At 46.8% G+C, this 18,703-nt stretch overlaps 11 protein-coding genes across 11 annotated transcripts; 4 read left to right on the forward strand and 7 right to left on the reverse strand.

Annotated features, from left to right (window-relative positions):
- Positions 1–263: 263 nt before the first annotated feature.
- On the reverse strand, positions 264–2,801 carry KUCA_T00000688001 (uncharacterized protein; the record flags this gene model as incomplete). The annotated part of the gene is made up of 2 exons (XM_022605251.1): positions 264–2,638; positions 2,780–2,801. 2 exons carry the CDS (start codon positions 2,799–2,801, stop codon positions 264–266), a joined length of 2,397 nt encoding a protein of 798 aa, XP_022456738.1.
- Positions 2,802–3,268: 467 nt separating this feature from the next.
- KUCA_T00000689001 (uncharacterized protein) lies at positions 3,269–3,886 on the reverse strand (the record flags this gene model as incomplete). Its single annotated transcript, XM_022605253.1, has 1 exon — positions 3,269–3,886. One exon carries the CDS (start codon positions 3,884–3,886, stop codon positions 3,269–3,271), a length of 618 nt encoding a protein of 205 aa, XP_022456739.1.
- A 245-nt stretch (positions 3,887–4,131) lies between these two features.
- On the forward strand, positions 4,132–5,268 carry KUCA_T00000690001 (uncharacterized protein; the record flags this gene model as incomplete). The annotated part of the gene is made up of 1 exon (XM_022605254.1): positions 4,132–5,268. One exon carries the CDS (start codon positions 4,132–4,134, stop codon positions 5,266–5,268), a length of 1,137 nt encoding a protein of 378 aa, XP_022456740.1.
- A 39-nt stretch (positions 5,269–5,307) lies between these two features.
- On the reverse strand, positions 5,308–5,778 carry KUCA_T00000691001 (uncharacterized protein; the record flags this gene model as incomplete). Its single annotated transcript, XM_022605255.1, has 1 exon — positions 5,308–5,778. One exon carries the CDS (start codon positions 5,776–5,778, stop codon positions 5,308–5,310), a length of 471 nt encoding a protein of 156 aa, XP_022456741.1.
- Positions 5,779–6,343: 565 nt separating this feature from the next.
- On the reverse strand, positions 6,344–7,187 carry KUCA_T00000692001 (uncharacterized protein; the record flags this gene model as incomplete). Its single annotated transcript, XM_022605256.1, has 2 exons — positions 6,344–6,958; positions 7,023–7,187. The coding sequence occupies 2 exons, from the start codon at positions 7,185–7,187 to the stop codon at positions 6,344–6,346; spliced, it is 780 nt and encodes a 259-aa protein (XP_022456742.1).
- Positions 7,188–7,504: 317 nt separating this feature from the next.
- KUCA_T00000693001 (uncharacterized protein) lies at positions 7,505–10,078 on the forward strand (the record flags this gene model as incomplete). The annotated part of the gene is made up of 1 exon (XM_022605257.1): positions 7,505–10,078. One exon carries the CDS (start codon positions 7,505–7,507, stop codon positions 10,076–10,078), a length of 2,574 nt encoding a protein of 857 aa, XP_022456743.1.
- Positions 10,079–10,276: 198 nt separating this feature from the next.
- Positions 10,277–11,734, reverse strand: KUCA_T00000694001 (uncharacterized protein; the record flags this gene model as incomplete). Its single annotated transcript, XM_022605258.1, has 1 exon — positions 10,277–11,734. The coding sequence occupies one exon, from the start codon at positions 11,732–11,734 to the stop codon at positions 10,277–10,279; it is 1,458 nt and encodes a 485-aa protein (XP_022456744.1).
- Positions 11,735–12,067: 333 nt separating this feature from the next.
- KUCA_T00000695001 (uncharacterized protein) lies at positions 12,068–14,356 on the forward strand (the record flags this gene model as incomplete). The annotated part of the gene is made up of 1 exon (XM_022605259.1): positions 12,068–14,356. One exon carries the CDS (start codon positions 12,068–12,070, stop codon positions 14,354–14,356), a length of 2,289 nt encoding a protein of 762 aa, XP_022456745.1.
- Positions 14,357–14,518: 162 nt separating this feature from the next.
- Positions 14,519–15,754, reverse strand: KUCA_T00000696001 (uncharacterized protein; the record flags this gene model as incomplete). Its single annotated transcript, XM_022605260.1, has 1 exon — positions 14,519–15,754. The coding sequence occupies one exon, from the start codon at positions 15,752–15,754 to the stop codon at positions 14,519–14,521; it is 1,236 nt and encodes a 411-aa protein (XP_022456746.1).
- A 279-nt stretch (positions 15,755–16,033) lies between these two features.
- On the forward strand, positions 16,034–16,729 carry KUCA_T00000697001 (uncharacterized protein; the record flags this gene model as incomplete). Its single annotated transcript, XM_022605261.1, has 1 exon — positions 16,034–16,729. The coding sequence occupies one exon, from the start codon at positions 16,034–16,036 to the stop codon at positions 16,727–16,729; it is 696 nt and encodes a 231-aa protein (XP_022456747.1).
- Positions 16,730–16,781: 52 nt separating this feature from the next.
- On the reverse strand, positions 16,782–18,386 carry KUCA_T00000698001 (uncharacterized protein; the record flags this gene model as incomplete). Its single annotated transcript, XM_022605262.1, has 1 exon — positions 16,782–18,386. The coding sequence occupies one exon, from the start codon at positions 18,384–18,386 to the stop codon at positions 16,782–16,784; it is 1,605 nt and encodes a 534-aa protein (XP_022456748.1).
- Positions 18,387–18,703: the final 317 nt, after the last annotated feature.

Below are 18,703 nucleotides of genomic sequence, written 5' to 3' on the forward strand. Positions count from 1 at the left end.
TGCGTGCTTGAAAATTGAGGATGGCTCAGGGTATCTAACCACAAAATTAGGCCTCCAAAATTCGGAAATTTGAGCGTGTGCGCGCTAAATAATTGTGACTGTCGAAGGTTTTTGTGACAGAATATTTCCGCTTTGGGAAATTGAATCACGTGATATCAGCAAGGGGAATATACCCTAATACAACATTCAACAATGTTGTGGTCTACAGATATAATGTTATCGACTTAACGAAGCAACTGTATTTATTAATTGAATGAAAGCAGTCATGCAATCTTACAAATAGGATAGTGCCTGTGGTACCCCTTTCTCGTGATCTCAATTCGTTTCTCACCAGCCAAACATTGCTTAACAAAGGCCTTGTCCTGAAGCTTTCTCTGTAGCACCTTCATCACAATTGTTTGGGTATTATTGGAAGCTTCAAGGTCTCTATACCACTGGATAGATTCTGACTTGCACAGGGCAAAACTGTCACCGTCCATATCACCAGATTCAATACCCTTTACCACATACTGTATCAAAGAGCCGGCCTTCTCGCCGATATCCTGTATGTGTTGGAAGTATCTCGTGATAGCAATCAAAGTTGCATTGGACTTCAATTCGTTCTTGAGAGTCGTTGTGATCTCAGATCTCTCAGCATTGAAATCGCCATAGTTGGGAGGGGCTGGAACCCCAACCGAGGCAAAAGGTTTCATTTGTAGGGCAAACAGCATGGCCTCCGAAGCTCTGGCCTGTTTGGGGAATTTCAACAGATCAAGAGCATGGAATATGGAGAGAGCTGCCCTTTGCCTCTCCATCATGAGTCTTGAGATATTACTCTCAAATTGAAGATACTTAAGTCTCTCGAATGTCTGTTGCAATAGTGGAAATTCGGCCTCCATCTTATCCTGATATGCAGCCTTGAGCTTCTGCTTCTTCTCACCAGCCTTGAGCTTTTTGAGTCTCTTCGGTATGCTCAAAATAGTGTCCATCCGGGACTTGTTGATCTTCTGCAACCTTGATATGTGAGCATCAAGGAAATCATTGAGGTACGCAGCGTACCAGTAGGCTGCTTGCAACTCCCACGCCTTGTAAACACCCAATTCGATTCCTCTCAGCACAATCTCCAGCATTGCCTTCAACTTGTAAAAATACACCCAGGAAGATATTGGCAGCATAGCCTCCTGGTTGGTTCCATCTTCAGACTTGAAACAATCGTATATCTGGTACTCCTCATGGAGATCAATTTCAAGCTTCTCCGCCATCACGTGTAGGGTATCCCAAGCCAATATAGACTTGCAGAAGTGTTGACGCTGTCGGGCCGAGTTTTGCGATATTGTTGTGAATTGCATGAAATAAGGGCCCTGTAATTGACCAATCAGCTCAAGAACCATGGAGCTGATAACAGGCAGTTTGGACTGGTCCTCCAATGACAAATCTGGATTAACACTAGCGAGATATTTCAAACTTGGGGCTCCACAACAGCAAAGGAACTTCATATCATCAATCAACAGATCAGTAAGAGTCTTGGAACCACCCATGATTGTCTTATCGTCTCTAATAAAGAATAGTTGCAATACAGCACGGGCGACAACATGGTTTGTAGGCTGATCGTCCTCGTCTGCCTGAGTTGCTCTTTGGTTCATGAAAAAGAGATTGAACATCTGGAGTTGTCCAATGTTTTGGACATTGACCACGCTCATTGCTCGTTTCGTGTCTTTGAACAGTCTGGCTAACTCGGAGTATGCCAGCGCGTGCGAGTCCATTGTCAATGGCTTTGGTGGTGATCTGTTGCTGAGCCTTTTCTGGGCTCCAACAGAGAAACACCCCTCAACCTTGGGAAGAGCCTCGAAGAAATCTGCGTTTTTCTGAAGATCCAGAGCTATCTGCTCTCCTAGCTCCAGGAAAGACAGATCAAGTCTCGAGTTTTCAGGAAGATAGAGCTCCAGTCTTCTCGAAAGAACAGATGGAATGCTCAACAACGTACTCAAGAGATGCATGAACTGAATCAAAACGGCATAGCCTTCTGCCTCATGGGTGCCTAGCCATTCAGAAGCCTCATCAACCAGGTCAATTACGTCAATCATCTCAATCTTATTGCAGTAGTCCAAGTCCATTGTTTGAACGTTGAGGTCTTCGTCGTTGTATATCACACCTGCTTGGCCCAAAGTGAGCACGAAATTTACAAACTTGGAAATACCTATGGTGTACGCTCTCAGCACTTTGTGCACCAGGAGATATTCATCACTCTCATCTGGTGATATTTGTGCTTGCTCTTTTGGGGGAAAGAACCCTAGCTGGTTGATATCTGATATGCCATATTTGGTGCAATTCACTTGCAGTTCTTCGACATATCGACAGGACAGAAGCGTGATGGAGAGAGAGCTGTTGTCCAGCCAAGTCGCCAGAGATTTCAATATCTCGTTGAAAATCGAACAAACCGAGTCAACATCTCTCGGCAGAGTCACATCGAAGTTTGCCTCACTCGCAGTGAGCTCTATTATGCCTGTGTCCAATTTTGAGTTCAATACCTCCAGAGCATTGGTACCTTCCAGTAGCGAGAATGCCGGTGATTTGACAATCTCACCATGTTTGATGACTATATGAAATGGCACCGTGTTAGTAATAAGAAGAATAAACTTGTTCTTGTAGTCCAAAACCACTACTTACCGTTCGTATCCGCAAAGAATTTGTCCGTCACATCCACGTAGTGATGGCTGGAGAGTCTCACTAGACATATAAGAGTTAGTAAATTTCCAGCCTCAGGTCTCAAATAATACGGCAAATAAGCTCAGAAACTCACTTTTAGTGGTATCGCCAGTCATTTGGCTTGGTCTACTGGTGGTTGTGGGGATAATTGAAGCTAAAGGAAAATGTCTTGTTTCGAGCGATGCCTTAAGGCCAGTCGTGCGGTGAGATCTGACAGCGAGATGCTGTAAGCACGTTTGGTGGTGAATTTGACGAGGCTTCGTAATAAAATTTGGTCAATTTTGGCACTGAAGATATCACATTACATTGCTATTACTCATCAATAAGGATTGAAGAGCAATCAAGCAATTTCACAGAATTTTTCAGAAGGTGAGGCTGTAACTGGCTGAATAGTTAGCTGGGTGGAAGGGCTGGCTAAATGTAGGGCCGAAATCTCCAGAGCTAGTAGTATCAAGTTTCAACAGCAGCTACCAATACTCCCCCTTTGTCTACCAATATTAAGCTCTTTGTACTTAGAATGAAATATCGTATCCAATTTTTGTTCATTGCTATATGCGCATTTTAATAAATTTCTATGGTCGACTTAGATAGTCTCGGTCAAGGTCTTGTTCAACTTGGTGATCTTGGAAGAGATGGACAAATCAACGGTTCTGTCAGCAACCTCGACGATCAAACCTCCCAAAATGTCGCTCTCGACGTTGTTGGTGAGCTTCAAGGTCTTACCCTGACCAACGTACTTGGAGGCAGAGATGGCCTTGGAGATTCTGTTCAACAGCTTTGGGTCCAACTTGGTGGCAGAGGTGACCGTGGCCTCAACAAGACCGTTATGGGCATCATTCAAAACAGAGAATTGGTTGAAAACATCCTCGAACAATGGCAATCTGTTGTTCTCGGCCAGAACGTTCAACAGATTGACAACAACTGGCTCAAGCTTGTAGGAAGAGGCCAATGTGCTGACCAAAACCTTTCTGTCATCCAGAGAAAGGGCTGGGTTGGTGAGAATTCCAGAGGTCTTTGGGTCCTTCTCCAGAGCCGATTGCAAGCTCTTGAGGGAAGCAGCAGCCTTCTCGATGGAAGAGTCCTTGGCGGCAGCAGTGTAAAGGGCGGTGGCATAGGTACCATCCAGGCCGAACAATTGGACAGGAGGCTTGACGCTCTGGGCAGCGGTGGCCAGCGAGCGGAAAAACATACGGGAAGCCATTGTCACTGAATATAGATGGATGAATAGAGTGTACGAACACGGTTGATTGTTGATCACGTTCTGAGGGATCCGTAGTGGATTTGGAGGCCTTGGATTTGTCGGTTGGAAGATCGGGCGGGTAACCCTTATATTGGTTTGGACACGACCAACCCGGCCGATGAAAAGATGGATCTGTCGAGACCAGTCAACGGGACCACATATGGAACGCTGTTGTCACCGTTGTTCTCTAGTCTCGCACTTGTACAATGTTGTGCTCAAACTTCAGGTCTGCATTTGCCAGAGCCCAACCCTCGAGCTCGCACTCGGGTGTTTTGGCGCTGGCCAGGAGATGGGCCTCGACAGAGGCACCAGTCGTCCAGCAGTTGGACTCGCGGATTTTGAAAATTGTACCTAGAGAAAAGGATTTAACAGATCTGGAGCGCCAAGACATCATTGTGAAACGTCAAATGAAGCTGGCAAATGCTAAAGTTGAGCTGAAGAAACTCAAGCCAACGTCGCCTGGTTTGAGATGGTGGAGAAGACCAATGTATCCATACTTACACAAGGGAAGTCCTATAAAAAACCTGACATATACATGGCATCAACAGTCCGGAAGAAACAACTCCGGAAAAATTACAGTTAGGCACAGAGGTGGTGGACACAAGCGGAGAGTGAGGATTGTGGATTATGAAAGAAAGATCTCTGGTCCACAGACGGTTGTGAGAATTGAGTATGACCCCAACAGAACGTCCCATATTGCCTTATTGAAACACAATGAGAGTGGTGAGCTATCGTACATCATTGCCTGTGAAGGAATGAGAGCTGGCGATGTTGTTGAGTCTTTCAGAGCCGGTATTCCGGACAGACTCATCCAGGAAATGGGTGGTAAGGTCGACCCTGCGCTGCTGAGTGTAAGAACTTCGCAGAAGGGCAACTGCTTGCCTATCTCTATGATTCCTGTTGGTTCAATTGTGCACAACATTGGAGAAAAGTCCAGAGGACCCGCGAAGTACTGCAGAGCTGCTGGCACATACGGCAGAATCGTCTCCAAGATCGAGGAGAAGAACTTGGCCATTGTGTCGTTGCAGTCAGGCGAACAGCGCTATGTGGCTTTGGACTCGTGTGCTACCCTAGGAGTGACCTCTAATGCTGACCACCAGCACGAGTCGCTCGGTAAGGCTGGTAGGTCCAGACATAGAGGTATTCGTCCAACAGTGAGAGGTGTCGCCATGAACAAATGTGACCATCCGCACGGTGGTGGAAGAGGTAAGTCCAAGTCCAACAAGCACTCACAATCACCTTGGGGAGTTTTGGCCAAGTCTGGTTTCAAAACTAGAAGGGGCAAGCATGCAAATAAGATGAAGTTCAAGGACAGACCCAGATTCGGCGCCAAACGTGCTTGATCGTTTATAAATCGTTGAATAATGTAAATAGAGGTTCAGTCAGCTTGACATTTCGATTTTTCCTGTAGAGAACCCGAGTTTCCTGAGTTGGTCTCCGGTCCGCGGAGATACTCCAATCACCTGCAGCTCATCATCACTATCACCTTCACCACCTCTGCTCTCCACAATGGCCTGTTTGCAATAGGCATCTTGATATAGATCTGTATCGTACACGAAAGGTCTCAGAAAAGTCTGTTCCCAAGTCTCCTCTCTTCGGTAATAGTTGAAGTCTTGAACGACCAAAACCGCATACTTATTCGCAAACATACCTCTTCGTCTCTTGAGCTGGTCTCCCCGGTATCTGAGTGCATTCACATACCCTGCATGGAATTGGTCCCGTAATTGGGCTTCGTTGACGAACCTGACGGAGGACTTGGTAATCACAATTTGAGCTCGTTGTACAGAAGGGGCCAATTCGCGTTGCTGGGTCTCTCTGAAAAGTTGTATGATTTGTCTAGGAAACTCTCCCATGATGGCATGGTCGTGGTCCCGTAGTATGGCACGAACACTGTGCGGAGTATCCTCCAAAATCTGAAATAGACATGATTAGTATAAAGACTCCGAATTTTCTCAAGCCCTCCAAATGATACGCACCCTGGCAACATGAACGGCTCGGTCACGGTCTGTGAAGTTGTGAACATCAACAGGCGAGTTTCGCACCCTTTCAGAAGTCACTGTGTAGTTGATCCATCGATCCAGCAGCACGTCCTTGTCTTTCAGGAAAGTGTACTCGATTGGCTTTTGCAGAACCTTTTCCGAGACTCCCAACTCTAAAATCCCGGGAGTTTTTTGGCTTTGTGGATCCAACATGGCGTGGTACGCGTTGGTTAATGTCATTGAGCCAATAACTTAGGCCTTATCAGGCCCTCTCCGCTATTAGGGTAGTGTACGCTGATTTTGGAAAGCCTGTGAAAAATCGCAATAAATGGACCTTTTTGTCTATGAAAAAGAGTTGAAATAAATCTCACATCTCTACTTGCCAACAATTGCGGATAAGTTTTTTATTTATTGACTTGTTGAGTGGTTGGTGTTCCGACTAAAAGATAACATCCTCTTCAACCTCTGCTGTTAGATCAGCACTTTCCCTCTCCAACGCTGCAATAGCCTTTGCCTCAGTCTCCGAGAGTTTTGCCTTACGTGCTGCGTTCTCGGCGTCTTGTAATGCCACCTGCTGCTGCTTCTTTTCCTGGACCTTCTTCAAGCGGTAGAACTCCTCTCTGTCCAGCTCGTCCAGCTCAGAGTTAATGTATGCAATCGTGTTCTCTGTTCTTGGGATAATGACATGCTCAATGGCATTTACACGACGGTTGGTCACCTTGATGACCTCGTCCAATATGACGAACGCCGTCTGCAAAGAGGCCAACTCCACCAACGTCTCGACCGACTTAGTGTACACCGTCTTAGCCTTCTGAACCTGTTGACCACCTCTTCCCAGACCGGTCATCTGAAAGTCGTTGATGTCTTCGTTTATGTGAGCCTCGAATTGCGGAAGATATACTCCACTCACGTTCTCCTGCCTGGCCTTGACCTGGAATCTGGCGTTCTTGACCGATTCCTGCACCTGGTACCCGATGTTGTCGCCTGTAGCGTAGGTGACTTCAGCCAGCGAAAACGCAGCGGTTTGCATCACTCTTCCCATCTTTCTTTTAGCCTGGAGGTAAAGTGTTAGTTTGCGGTGCAATCGGGATACAGTTTTATCAGCTGCTCATACTTACTTCATCGATCCTGCGGGTGATCTCTCTGAAACGCTTTGTCAGCGCTTCAGACTTTCTCTTCAGAAGAGAATGACCCTGCTGAGCTCCTTTGAGCTTGGTCTTCATGAGCCCCAAGGTCATACGCGTGGGGAACACCTGCTCTCTAGAATTGATTGTGGTTAGCATCATCGTCCTAGCTACAGAGCCACCAAAATACGGAATGTCCGCCAAAGGATCCAATTCCACGTATATCACATAATCCACTTACCTATTCCCAGCTCCAGACATTTTTGATCTTGAATCTGGTTTTTGAAGCGATGTTTTGTAGCCTTATGACATGGATTGACACCTTAATCTCTCCTTGGAGGCATGGCTGCGTACTGCCTCTGCTCGCCGGGTAACCCCTCGAGGAATATTATCTGGTGCACTTATCTAGACATAGTGAAAAATGGTGGCTAGCCAAGACACACTCTGGCTATTTTGTGGAGTCTCTATCGAAAATAATGGAGGTTGCTCTGGATTATATCGAGGAGGCTGATTCGTCCTATGAGAGCGAACTTCTCAGCCAAAACTGCACCGTGGAGCATTTCCTCGCGTATCTGCGGCACAAACAGTCCAGGAATGCTTCTTCAGATTCGATAGTTCTGCTTCTGCGCAGAGGTGTCCAGCAACTACCTCGCTCATACAAGTTATGGATGTTTTACCTGCGATTCCGCGTGAATCAAGTTTCTGCTGCAGTCTCGAGGGAAGACCTGGATCTGGAGAACGAATATGCCATAGTCAACTCCATCTTTGGTAGGGCCATGAAGTATATGGACAAATATCCCGTGTTTTGGAAGGAATATCTCGTGTTTTTGATTTCTCAGATACCTCTGACGAGTGTAACGGTTGTTAGGAGAGCTTTTAACGCGTGTTTGCAAACTCTTCCGTTGGTTCAACATCGCCAGATATGGCCTCTGTTTGTGAGACTAGCAGATATTGCTGGTGGGAAAACTGCCTGGTGTATATGGTACCGGTTCTTTCTGTACAAAAAATCTGTTCCAGATGTTTTGGTTGGTCTTCTGCCCGAAGATGATAGTGAGAACCCGTCAAACGAATTCAGTCTGGTGCTTTCCAAGCTCCAAGAGTACGATCCCGATGGTTCGTTCCAGCCTGAGATGCGCCAGGTGTTCAACGAGTTTTCCCAGAGCTCCAAATTGCTTTCCAAAACTGGAAGGGCAGAACTTGACATTTATGAGGAATATCTCGAGTATGTTATTGCTTCTGGGAGGAGGCATAAGTCTGCTCCAAGCCAGGATACCGAGGTGACTGAGTTTGTTGAAAGATGCATATCCAAGTTTCCAGACCAAAGAGGGAAATTGACAGTTCAATTGAGTCGATACTGGATTGCCAAGGCGCAATTGTACAAGGCAAGACTTAACTTCGAGAAAGGTATCAGAGAGTCTGTCACAATCAGAGACTTTACCCTGATCTTCGATGCGTTCGTTGAGTTTGAAGACTCCGCAATGACAAAGCTTGTGAACAAAATTGACAAATTAGAAAGCGCACCTTCCACAGACTTGTCCCAATTGGAAGATCTGAACACAGAGCTCAATCTGCGGTTTGCCAAGTTTGAACGACTTATGGAAAGAAGACCGTTCATGGTGAACGATGTTCTTTTGAGGCAAAACGCCAATAATGTAGATGCCTGGTTGGAACGAGTTTCATTATACGATAAACAGAAGGATGTCCTGAGTCTTTTGAAAGTTTTTGACGATGCCGTTCAGGCAATTGACCCTTCAAAGGTGGAGCCTGGAAAGTTTGGCAAGCTCTGGCTGGAGTTTGCAGAGCTGTATATCTTGCACAATGATATTGCTCATGCTCGCGAGGTCTACCAGACAGCAGTGAAGGTTCCCTTCAAAGATGTCAACGAACTGATCGAAATCTGGGTGCATTGGACTGAGACTGAAATTGCAGAGGACAGCGTTGAATCTGCCATAAGAGTCATACGGACAGCCATTGAAGCTCCCAAAAGAGGCCAAAAGGCGCAAAATGGAAGGCATTTTATTTCACTAGATGATGACTCGCTTCCACCCCAATTGCGTGTATACAAGTCTATCAAACTGTGGTCTCTGTATCTGGACTTGGTGGAGAGTTCCGGATCCAAAGACGAGACCATTGCTGCCTATGAGAAGGTATTGGAATTGAAAGCTGCAACGCCTTTAACGCTTATCAACTACGCCAATTTCTTGGAGGAGTGTGAGGATTATGATGCCTGTTTCCAGGTCTACGAGCGAGGAGTGAGTCTTTTCTCGTTCCCCACCTCTTTTGAAATTTGGAACATTTACCTAGCAAAGGCAATCAACCTCCAGGAAAAAACTAAAGTCAGCAATGAGCGTATCAAAGACCTTTTTGACCAAGCTCTTGAGAAATGTCCCGATAACATGAGCAAACCCATTTATCTGTTATATGCCAAGTTTGAAGAGGAGCACGGTCTGGCTACAGCCTCGATGAAAATCTACAAAAGGGCTCTCTCCGTCGCCACAGAGCCGGAGGTAAAGCTGGAATTATACAAGATATACACCACCAAAGCAATTGAGTTGCTAGGACCCAATTTTGCAAGGCAGATATTTGAACAGGCTTATGTGGATATTCCAGTATCGACCCCAGGTTTCGCCGAAACGGTGATTGTGGGGTTTGCGTTTCTCGAGGCAGAACTCAAGCAATTGACCAGAGCAAGGGAAATATTCAAGCAAGGTGCTGAGATGGTGTCTCTGGCCACAAGAAAAATATATAAAGACGAGCAGCGAGAACTTTTGTGGAACAAATGGAAGCAGTTCGAGCTTGAGTTTGGTGATGAAGAGAGCTACAAGCAGATGCTTCGGTTGAAAAGACGGATCGAGGAGAAGATGGGGAAAAGTGTTACTGAATTGCTGTCTCAATCAGGTTTGGGTGATTCACAAGATAAGAACCCTCTGGGGTTCGTTGCTGCGTCTCATGGTCCAAAGGTTAGTTCGATCAATGCGGCTCATGATGCTTCTGTGCCAGCTACTAATCCTGATGCCATAGAGTTGGACATGGAGGATTTCGAAGACTGAGTTGTAAGATATATTTGTACATTATAGTAATGAAGAGGACTGAGATTCTGGAGATTGGAAGCTCTCCGTGAAATTTTTCACTATCACGATGCCTTATGAAAAAACACCGTTATTCTGTACTAACAATTGTGCTTTCAGGCTATGCCAAATCTTAATAAACAGTATTGTTCGTTTATTATCGTCTCCGTTTGATGTCTATTACACTTCTCTGTCCACCCAGTCCTGGGTACTCATCTGCGACAGCCTGCTCAAGGCTCTCGCAAACGCAAACCGCTCCTCATCAACCGCAAACATGGAAGCTTGTTTGGCAATTTTCGGATTGAATCCATGCTTTGTAACAAGATCGTCATTCGTAAAGTCAGCTGAATCCTCCTCGGACTTTCCGACCAAGTTGAAATTTCCCTCGGAGAGGTCCTCGGGCTCTACAAACAGGTCCGAGAAGGGAGCAGCAACGGTGACGGCAATTCGTCCCTTTGCATCATAGACCGCATCTAAAAACGTGATGAAGCGTCTGACCTCGTTTCGCGAGTCAATGGTGAGATACGGGATCTCTGTGATCACAAATGCAGAGAACGTGGTTGCCAAGGTGAGGTAATCGCCCGCAGCAAGAGGGTTTCCACACAAATCGTGAAACGAAAACTGTGCCACATACGGAGGAGTACATTTGGGAACCACCAGATCACGGCCCCAGATCTTCAGAGGAACGTCGTATTCTGGTGAGTGGCCCTGCGAGAAGTATTCGTACCAGGTCTCAATGTGCTTCTTCTGCTGGGACCTGGAGCTCGCAGAATTAAACGCAACACCCGGAGGGGGAGAGTAATACACATTGGAAACTGGCTTGGGCACTTTTCGGTAGTCCGTCGGCGAATTGAGGTAAATCACGTTCGTCATACGCTTGATCAGCTGGATGCACGGAATAAACGTCTCACGCTGGATGCCATTGATGTAGAGATCATCCGGAGCTCTGTTGGAAGTTGCAAACAGAATTAGGCCATGGTCAGGTCTCAGAACAAGAGTGAGCAACCTTCTAAGCAGCATGGCATCGGCCACATCTGTAACTTGAAATTCGTCAAAACACAGCACAGTAGCAGTCTGTGATAGCTCAGAGGCCAGGATCGGAATAACGTCGATGTCCTGTTTTCCTCCATGCTCCTGCTTCAGCTGATGAGATCTTTTGTGCAAGTTCTGCATGAATTGATGGAAATGAAGCCTTTGCTTTGCCAAATGGGACGGAACTGTATCGTAGAAAAGGTCCATAAGCATCGTCTTTCCACAGCCAACGTCGCCATACAGGTAGATTCCGTGCGGCACGCTGGCCTCTTCTTCTTTGGTAGGCGCGTGAGATTTCTTGGCAAATAGTCCTCCGAGCATTTTTGAAAACCCACCAGCAGGTTTCAAACTGTTGATGTCCGGAACTTCGACCTTGGGTGGTGTATACTTGACCAGATGAGAGTGTAGACCTTCTAGACTCGCCAGGATGGTTCGCTGGTACGAGTCGTCTCTGAGTCTACCCTGATGTACCAGGTCATTGTACCTGTTGAGTGGTGAAATTTCCTCGTTCACAAATACAGAACCATGGAACAACCGGACTGTCCGTGCGGCACATGCGGGGCGGCCCAAAGAGCATTCGGAGGCCGATAGCAAGGTCTTGAGCATTGCTTTTGCTCGGCCGGGATCCAGCAGATTCTATAACAGCAACAAAATTGACGGGGGCTTGTCAAAATGACGTCCTCTAATAAGCAAAAAAAAACGAAAAAAGATGAAGTGGGATGAGAACCATGAGAGCTGTCCAGTTGGAACGTGCATAGATAGAGATCCGAGCTGGTAAAAGTCGTGTGCGCACTGCGCCAATTGATTTTCTGGTACACGACCTCTTAATCTGCCAAATTTCACACGGGTCTCAGAAAATAAATATTTTCGTACCCTTCTAGAGCAGAAGCGGTGTTCAGCAGATATAAACACTACGATTCGAACAAGACAGTTTTCGCCATGGATATTCATCGTTGTCGGTTTGTGGACTATACTCCACAGACTATAACGTCTCTAGGCTTTTCGCATAGCTCAACGTCGGATCTGCCATCCCACAGTCTGAGACTGGCTGTTGGTAGAGGCGATGGCTCCATAGAGATCTGGAACCCGCGCTCAGACTGGCTACTGGAGCAGACGATCCCTGGATCGAGAGGTCGCACCGTGGAGGGCATTGCTTGGAGCTCTAAAGACAAAGACGTGTCGCCGCGGTTGTTCTCCATCGGTGGATCTGCGTATCTCACCGAATGGGACCTAGCCAGAGGAGCTCCTCTAAAGAATTACGACTGCAACGCTGGCCTCGTGTGGTGCTTGGCCGTGAATCCAGCCGGGTCCAAGATTGCACTCGGATGTGACGATGGAAGTGTCGTCGTGGTGGATATTGCAGGTGGTCCAGGAGTTATCGAACATGAGACCATTCTTCAGAGACAGCAGGCCCGTGTGATGAGCATTGCTTGGTACGGCGACGATATGATTGTCGGTGGTTGTGCTGATGGAAGGATACGGTGTTGGTCATATGGTGAAGACACTAAGGGAAGACTTGTTTCCACGTTGAGAGTTGACAAGTCCAAGAAGGAAAGCACTCTCGTGTGGTCTGTTCTTGCTATAAAACAGCAGAATCAGATTGTAACAGGAGATTCCACTGGCTCAGTCAAATTCTGGAACATGGAGCATTTTGTGTTGCAACAGTCGTTTGCCGCACACGATGCTGATGTGCTGTGTTTGACTGCTGATGCTTCCGGAAAACGTTTGTTCTCAGCTGGTGTTGATAGGAGGATCTTCAGCTTCAGTTTGGTGAGCACCAGCTCTTCCAGTAGCAAATGGGTGAATGCCTCAAACAGACTGATTCATTCCAATGATATCAGGGCCATGGCGTCCTACCAGGCAAGGGGAACCGATTTCTTGGTTTCTGGAGGTGTCGAAAGACTGGTCGCCGTGAGCAGTATTGAGAACTTCCAAGAGGGACCATACAACAAGCTTCCATTCAGCCCTATGGTCTCAAATTGTCTGGTCAACAGTGCCAACAGACTTGTGGTAATGTGGCAGGACCAGACGGTCAAGATCTGGGGATTGGTTGCTGCTGCCAGTGCGGACCTGGATGGAACCAGTGGGAAGCGCCTGGTTGCCAAGTTGACTCTGTCAGATGATGACAATATCACTGCATGTGCCTTGACTGAAGATGGAAGGTTTTTGATTGTTTCCAGACTTTCCACCACAAAGCTGTTTGCTCTGGAGAAGAAAGAAAACGGTACGTTGGCTGTGCATAAAGTCCCATCGTCGGTGCTGGAGTCAATTGGAGCCAAGCTCGTGACTTTTGTGGTATCTCAGAATCTTCTGGTATTGGTTACCACGGATAACGAGCTAATTTCTATCCCTGTGAACCTACCAGAGGACGATGAGGAAGTCGAGCTCATTAACGACCAGGACAACTACACAGAGTACGATTTGCCTGATAACCTGCGCGTGAAATCAAAATTACAGCATATACACAATATTCATGCTCTTTGTGTTTCTCAGGACGAAAAGACCATTGCTCTTGCCAGACTAAACGGTTCTATCGAGCTGGTGAGTCTGGATACGGGTCTGGCACACAGACTGGTGAAAATTCCCGAGCCACCTGTTGCCCTGGCATTTACACCGAAGAACACCCTTTTCGTGGCCACTGCGGACGTTGGCAAAGTTTATGAACTCAATTTGAGCAGCGAGGAAGGCGTTTTGAGCTCTCTTCAAACTGAGTGGAGTCAGCGTAGTACAGACATACTGCCCACCATTCTCGCACACCAGAACACAAAGTGTGAGGGAATCTTCACCACTGTTAACGAAGAGGGCGAAAGAGTGTGGCTTTATGGTGCCAATTGGATGTGTTTTTTCAACACTGAGTTCAAATTGCCTATTCCAGATCATGCTCTCAAGAGCGTGGGAATTATGGGGAAAAATGCGAGGAAGCGTTTGAGAAATGGCTCTGGTGTGAAGGCACAAAGACCTGCTATTTCTTATACCAAAGAAGATGCTGAGGCCGAGGAAGATGCCATTGTAGAGGAACAATACAAGAAAAGTGTTAAGCAAACTGAGTTGGCCAAATTGAGAAAAGAAGAGTCGACAGAAGATACCAAAGGTTTCTGGTTCACCGATAAGTACAGACCTGTGCTTTTTGCAGATGCCTTATCGGGTTCCGAGCTGGTTGTGGTGGAAAGACCTGTGAATGAGATGCCTATGCCAGCTGCTTTCATTCGCTCGAAAATATATGTTTGAAAAAAACATTTGTGGAGATGGAGGTGATAAAATGGTGAAGTTATGAGGATACGAATAGACCTGAGTATTAGGATCTACGCATACATTTTTAAGCCGAATAAGAAGAAGTAAAAGTCATAACTTGTGTCTGTAATCGATGTAGATAGTTTGCGAGTTCTAGTATCACGAGTCCCTTGGATTCATAGTTGGAGCTATCCTCGCACCTTGAAAAAAGATCCTGGCAGCAGACCCGGCTCCGATCAAACATTTGGCCATTGGTCTCTTCTCCATGTCACCATCACCAGATCTCTCCTCTCCATTGGGCTCATATTTCTTGTTGCCGCCAAACTCATTCTTATACCTTTCGTAGATCTGCTTGTTGATTTTGTTGATCTCAAAATGAATATAGTACAGCCCATCATTGGGATCATACATGTACTTCTTGAAAAAAGACAGATGACGAACGATCTCGTCTTGGATGCACTGTGCAGTCGTAGGTGGAGCTACCTTTCCAAAAACGAGCAGGTAATCAGCTAGACCCTCAATCAAAAGCTGGATAAAGTACGAGGGATCACGCCAGTACCGCTTGGACCAATCATCATAATCACGGCAAAACAGCGAACGGCCTCGATCGGTAGCAGCCTCAGCCAGCTTCTTGGCCTCCTCGACCCATTTTTCGTCGTGGTCGTACGTATACAGCATGCAAATTGCACTCAACGTTGTGCCGGTATTGTACGTCCATTTTGTTTTGTCAATTTTGTCTCCGTTTTTTCCAACTCCATCCCAGATGATGTTATCCGATTTATCCCGGAGCTTCCATAACTGCCATTTGATGCACTCGTTTGCATAGTCGTAGTAAACTTTTCTCTCTTCTGGAACATACTTCAGCAATCTTAAAGCAGCTATTGCACACTCTGCGGTGGTTACAGCATTGCAATAGTCTTTGTCAATATGCCACATCATTCCACCACGGGCCTTGGACTTCTTATCTTTATTGTACCCACCCATGAGGAACCGAACAAGGTCTCTGCCAGAGTCTAAGTATTCTTTCTTTCCGGTGACCTCATAGGCACATATCAATGCTGAAGCCACTTGAGCATCATCATCGTAGTAAATGTCCTTATTACCATCAAAATTCTCCGCTGCGCAATACCCATGGTACTTGGGAGACCTGTAACGATACATTGCTTGGATGGCTGGCTCGATCAGCGGGCCGAGCTCGTTGGGGTATATACGCGCACCATCCACAATTGCATGTACTGCGACTGATACCGACCAAACGTTGAATTTGCCGTCGTCGCCGATGGTTCCATTGCAACGCTTCATGGGACAGATGAAGGTGCCCTTGGAGGGGTTCCAAAACCGCAGCCACATGGCCCGCACAACGTTGTAGCCTTCTAAGTTGTTATCGAACGACATCTAATGTATGTTTGAAGTAAGAAGTAAGTTGCGCGAAATTGAGCCTGTTTTGCTAAAGCTTGTAGGAAAACGAGAGAGCAATAAGAGCGTAAAGGTAGTTTTAAAGGTGAAATTCGTCCCAAGCCTCATCTCAAGACCTCACACGTGACTAAGTGCGGCTCAAGAAGCTCATGCACGTGATGATCATGCAGCAGCCAGGGCTCAAACGCCGCATCATCATGTAGAGAAGGGCCCAGGAAAGTCCACTTCTCTGCTTTGACCTGTAAATACGCGAACTCAATGCGCGTGGTATTGTTGGATATTGGAGAGAAGATGCCAGACCTATGGAGGCGAGCCATTGGTCGGAGGCGGGTCAGCGGTGTGGATGTGGTGGTTTTCAAGGGTCAACTCCCGCAGTTGGGTGCATATTTGAGGACTGTCAACCGGACAAGTATTGTCTCGCCGGGGAACTCGGCAGGTTTCATGGGTGGTGGCTTTGACAAGAGTCTGGCTAGTTTTTTCCGACAAGGAGGTGATTGGAAGGTCACAGAGATGCATGTCCGTCTTTCGCTTAAGGGCTACGTTCCCCTTGGAACTGCTAATCTCGTGAAATTCGACGCAGAATTCTATAAAACCTCTCCAGCATGGACAACATTGCGCGCAAGTTCCATAATTCACGTCCCCACTATGCGTGCGCCGCAAAAGCTGTGGGATGGGTCAATCTCAAGATGGCGTGGATTTGTGTTTGATTGTGTGTGGGCAGTGTTAGTTGAGGTAGAAGCTGCTAACAAGAGGGACTCTTCACAGATTATTGACACTATTGTGATTCCCAGTCTTGGTACCGGTTACGGAGAGCTACCGCAAGATCTAGTTGCAGATGCCATGGTTGCAGCTATAACAATATTCTTTGACGATATAGGTTCTGATGAGAAGACGTTCGCGGCATTGGAGTATGTGGATGGGTGCGGTAAAGAAGGGTTTGTGGAAGAAATTTAAGCGGTTTAGGAAAAAACAAATTTATAGTTGAATCTATATATATCGTCTTCACTCAAGATTGTACCTTATGCCGCTTCATCAGCCCCAGGGAAATTCCAAACACACATGCAATGATCGCAAATAACACCACAAGTCCTTGCGACATCTTCAAACTATGATCAAAAATGGCCAGCACGTCTGGTCTATAGTGCATGTCAAGATTCCGAACGAATGTCGCATCAGCCAGCAGTTTTTGCAGAAGAAGCTTGCCGCCTTCAACATCAGCAAAGTAGCTTGTCAAACTGGTGGTCAATAAAGCTGTATAAACGTTCAAAGTCATGCCAACTCCCATCACGGAGCCAATGGAGCGGAAAACGTAGTTCATTCCTGTTGCTACTGCCTGGTCCTTGGAGCCGACCACGGCCACTACCGTCACCAACAGGGATACTAAAAAGGCGCCATATCCAAGTCCAGTAACAGAGTATCCAACTCCGAGCACTCCCAGTACAGCCCAGTTGACTCGGGGCTCAATGGTAGGTGCAAATCCTGAAATTGCTATCAAATTGATTGCCGATCCAAAAATCAATAGGGCTGTAGAGAGCATCGAAACGATATTTGCTCGTATAATAACTGCATGGGCCTTGGAGGGATCTGTTCTGAGAAGCGCACCTCCAAGAAGGGATCCTAATGATAGCGAAATGACGCCAACTGCGTTGAAGTTTCCAGATTGAGCAGGGGTCATTCCGTGGATCAGCTGGAGGTATAGAGGCAATACAAAATAACACGCATAAATAGTCATAGACCCAAACATCGCAATCAATGCAGTTGTCCTGAGTGTTCCCCGGAAAAACCTCATGGGAACCACCTGTTCCGAAACACGCGACTCGATGAATACGAACAATGCCCCCAGCAATATGCAGATTGTAAGAAGACCAAGTGAGCCCTTTCCGGAGAATAAAAGCATCAAAGCAGTAACCAGAGCGGCAAGTGTAGCCGATCCAGCCAGATCCACGCGAGCAAAATTTTTCCGGGAGAATCCTGGCCTTCTATTTGGATCGTCAAAGAAGTAAGGTACGTTCCGGACGCAGAGTAGAGCCGCAACGGCCATTGGGATAACCTGGAGCCCAAACATATATCTCCAGCCAATGGTCTCAACGCAGAGACCTCCAATTGGTCCGCCGAGCATTTGACCGACTCCAAACATCAAATTGGCATATCCTTGGAAGATACCTCTACTGTGGAGAGGTACGATATCACTGACGATGATACTCGACAAGGCTGCGAGTCCACCCCCTCCTACTCCCGCAAGTGCACGTGCAAAGCAGAATTGAGGTACTGAAGTGGCAAGGCAGCAAGCGAGACAACCAAGAGTAAATGTTAGCTGGGCAAAACATAGCATGGTGCGGCGACCGAAAATGTCTGAGGCCTTTCCATATAGCGGCTGGAAGGCTGCATTTGTGAGCAGATACGAGGTGGCTATCCACGAAACATGTGCAGAACCATCCATCGAAGAGGCAATTCTCGCCATCGTGGTCGAAACAATGGTTCCATCAACGGCACACATGAAGGAACCAGTCCATAAAGCAGGCACGACGGTCCAAACTGCGACGGATTTTGCTGCCACCAGCGGTGTGGTCTCAGTCGGCTGTTCGTCCTCTTGGTGGTTATCCTGGGTCATTATTCTAACAATTTGGCCTTGAACGCCTAGAGTTATTCGGAGCACAAGAAACGAACCTCATTCAGAGAACTTGGAGACTGTGACTCTTCCAACTTTTAATGGTGAGGCCCAGATGCAGAAATTTGGGTATCGGACTACCTCCTTATCGTTGACTGTGTTTTTGGGAAGGAAAGCTACGAGAGTGGGCAAAATCCCACGGTATCCTCAGCAAGCTTTGCTTTATGAAAGGCGAAATGGCCTAGCTGTAGTTCTGTATGTCTGGGTATGGCTGGTATCATTCGTTGGAATGGCAGCGTCTGGCAAAGGATACATCATAC

Source organism: Kuraishia capsulata, genomic scaffold, assembly GCF_000576695.1.
Source record: "Kuraishia capsulata CBS 1993 genomic scaffold, Kuraishia_capsulata_scaffold_1, whole genome shotgun sequence".
NCBI classification, from domain to species: domain Eukaryota; kingdom Fungi; phylum Ascomycota; class Pichiomycetes; order Pichiales; family Pichiaceae; genus Kuraishia; species Kuraishia capsulata.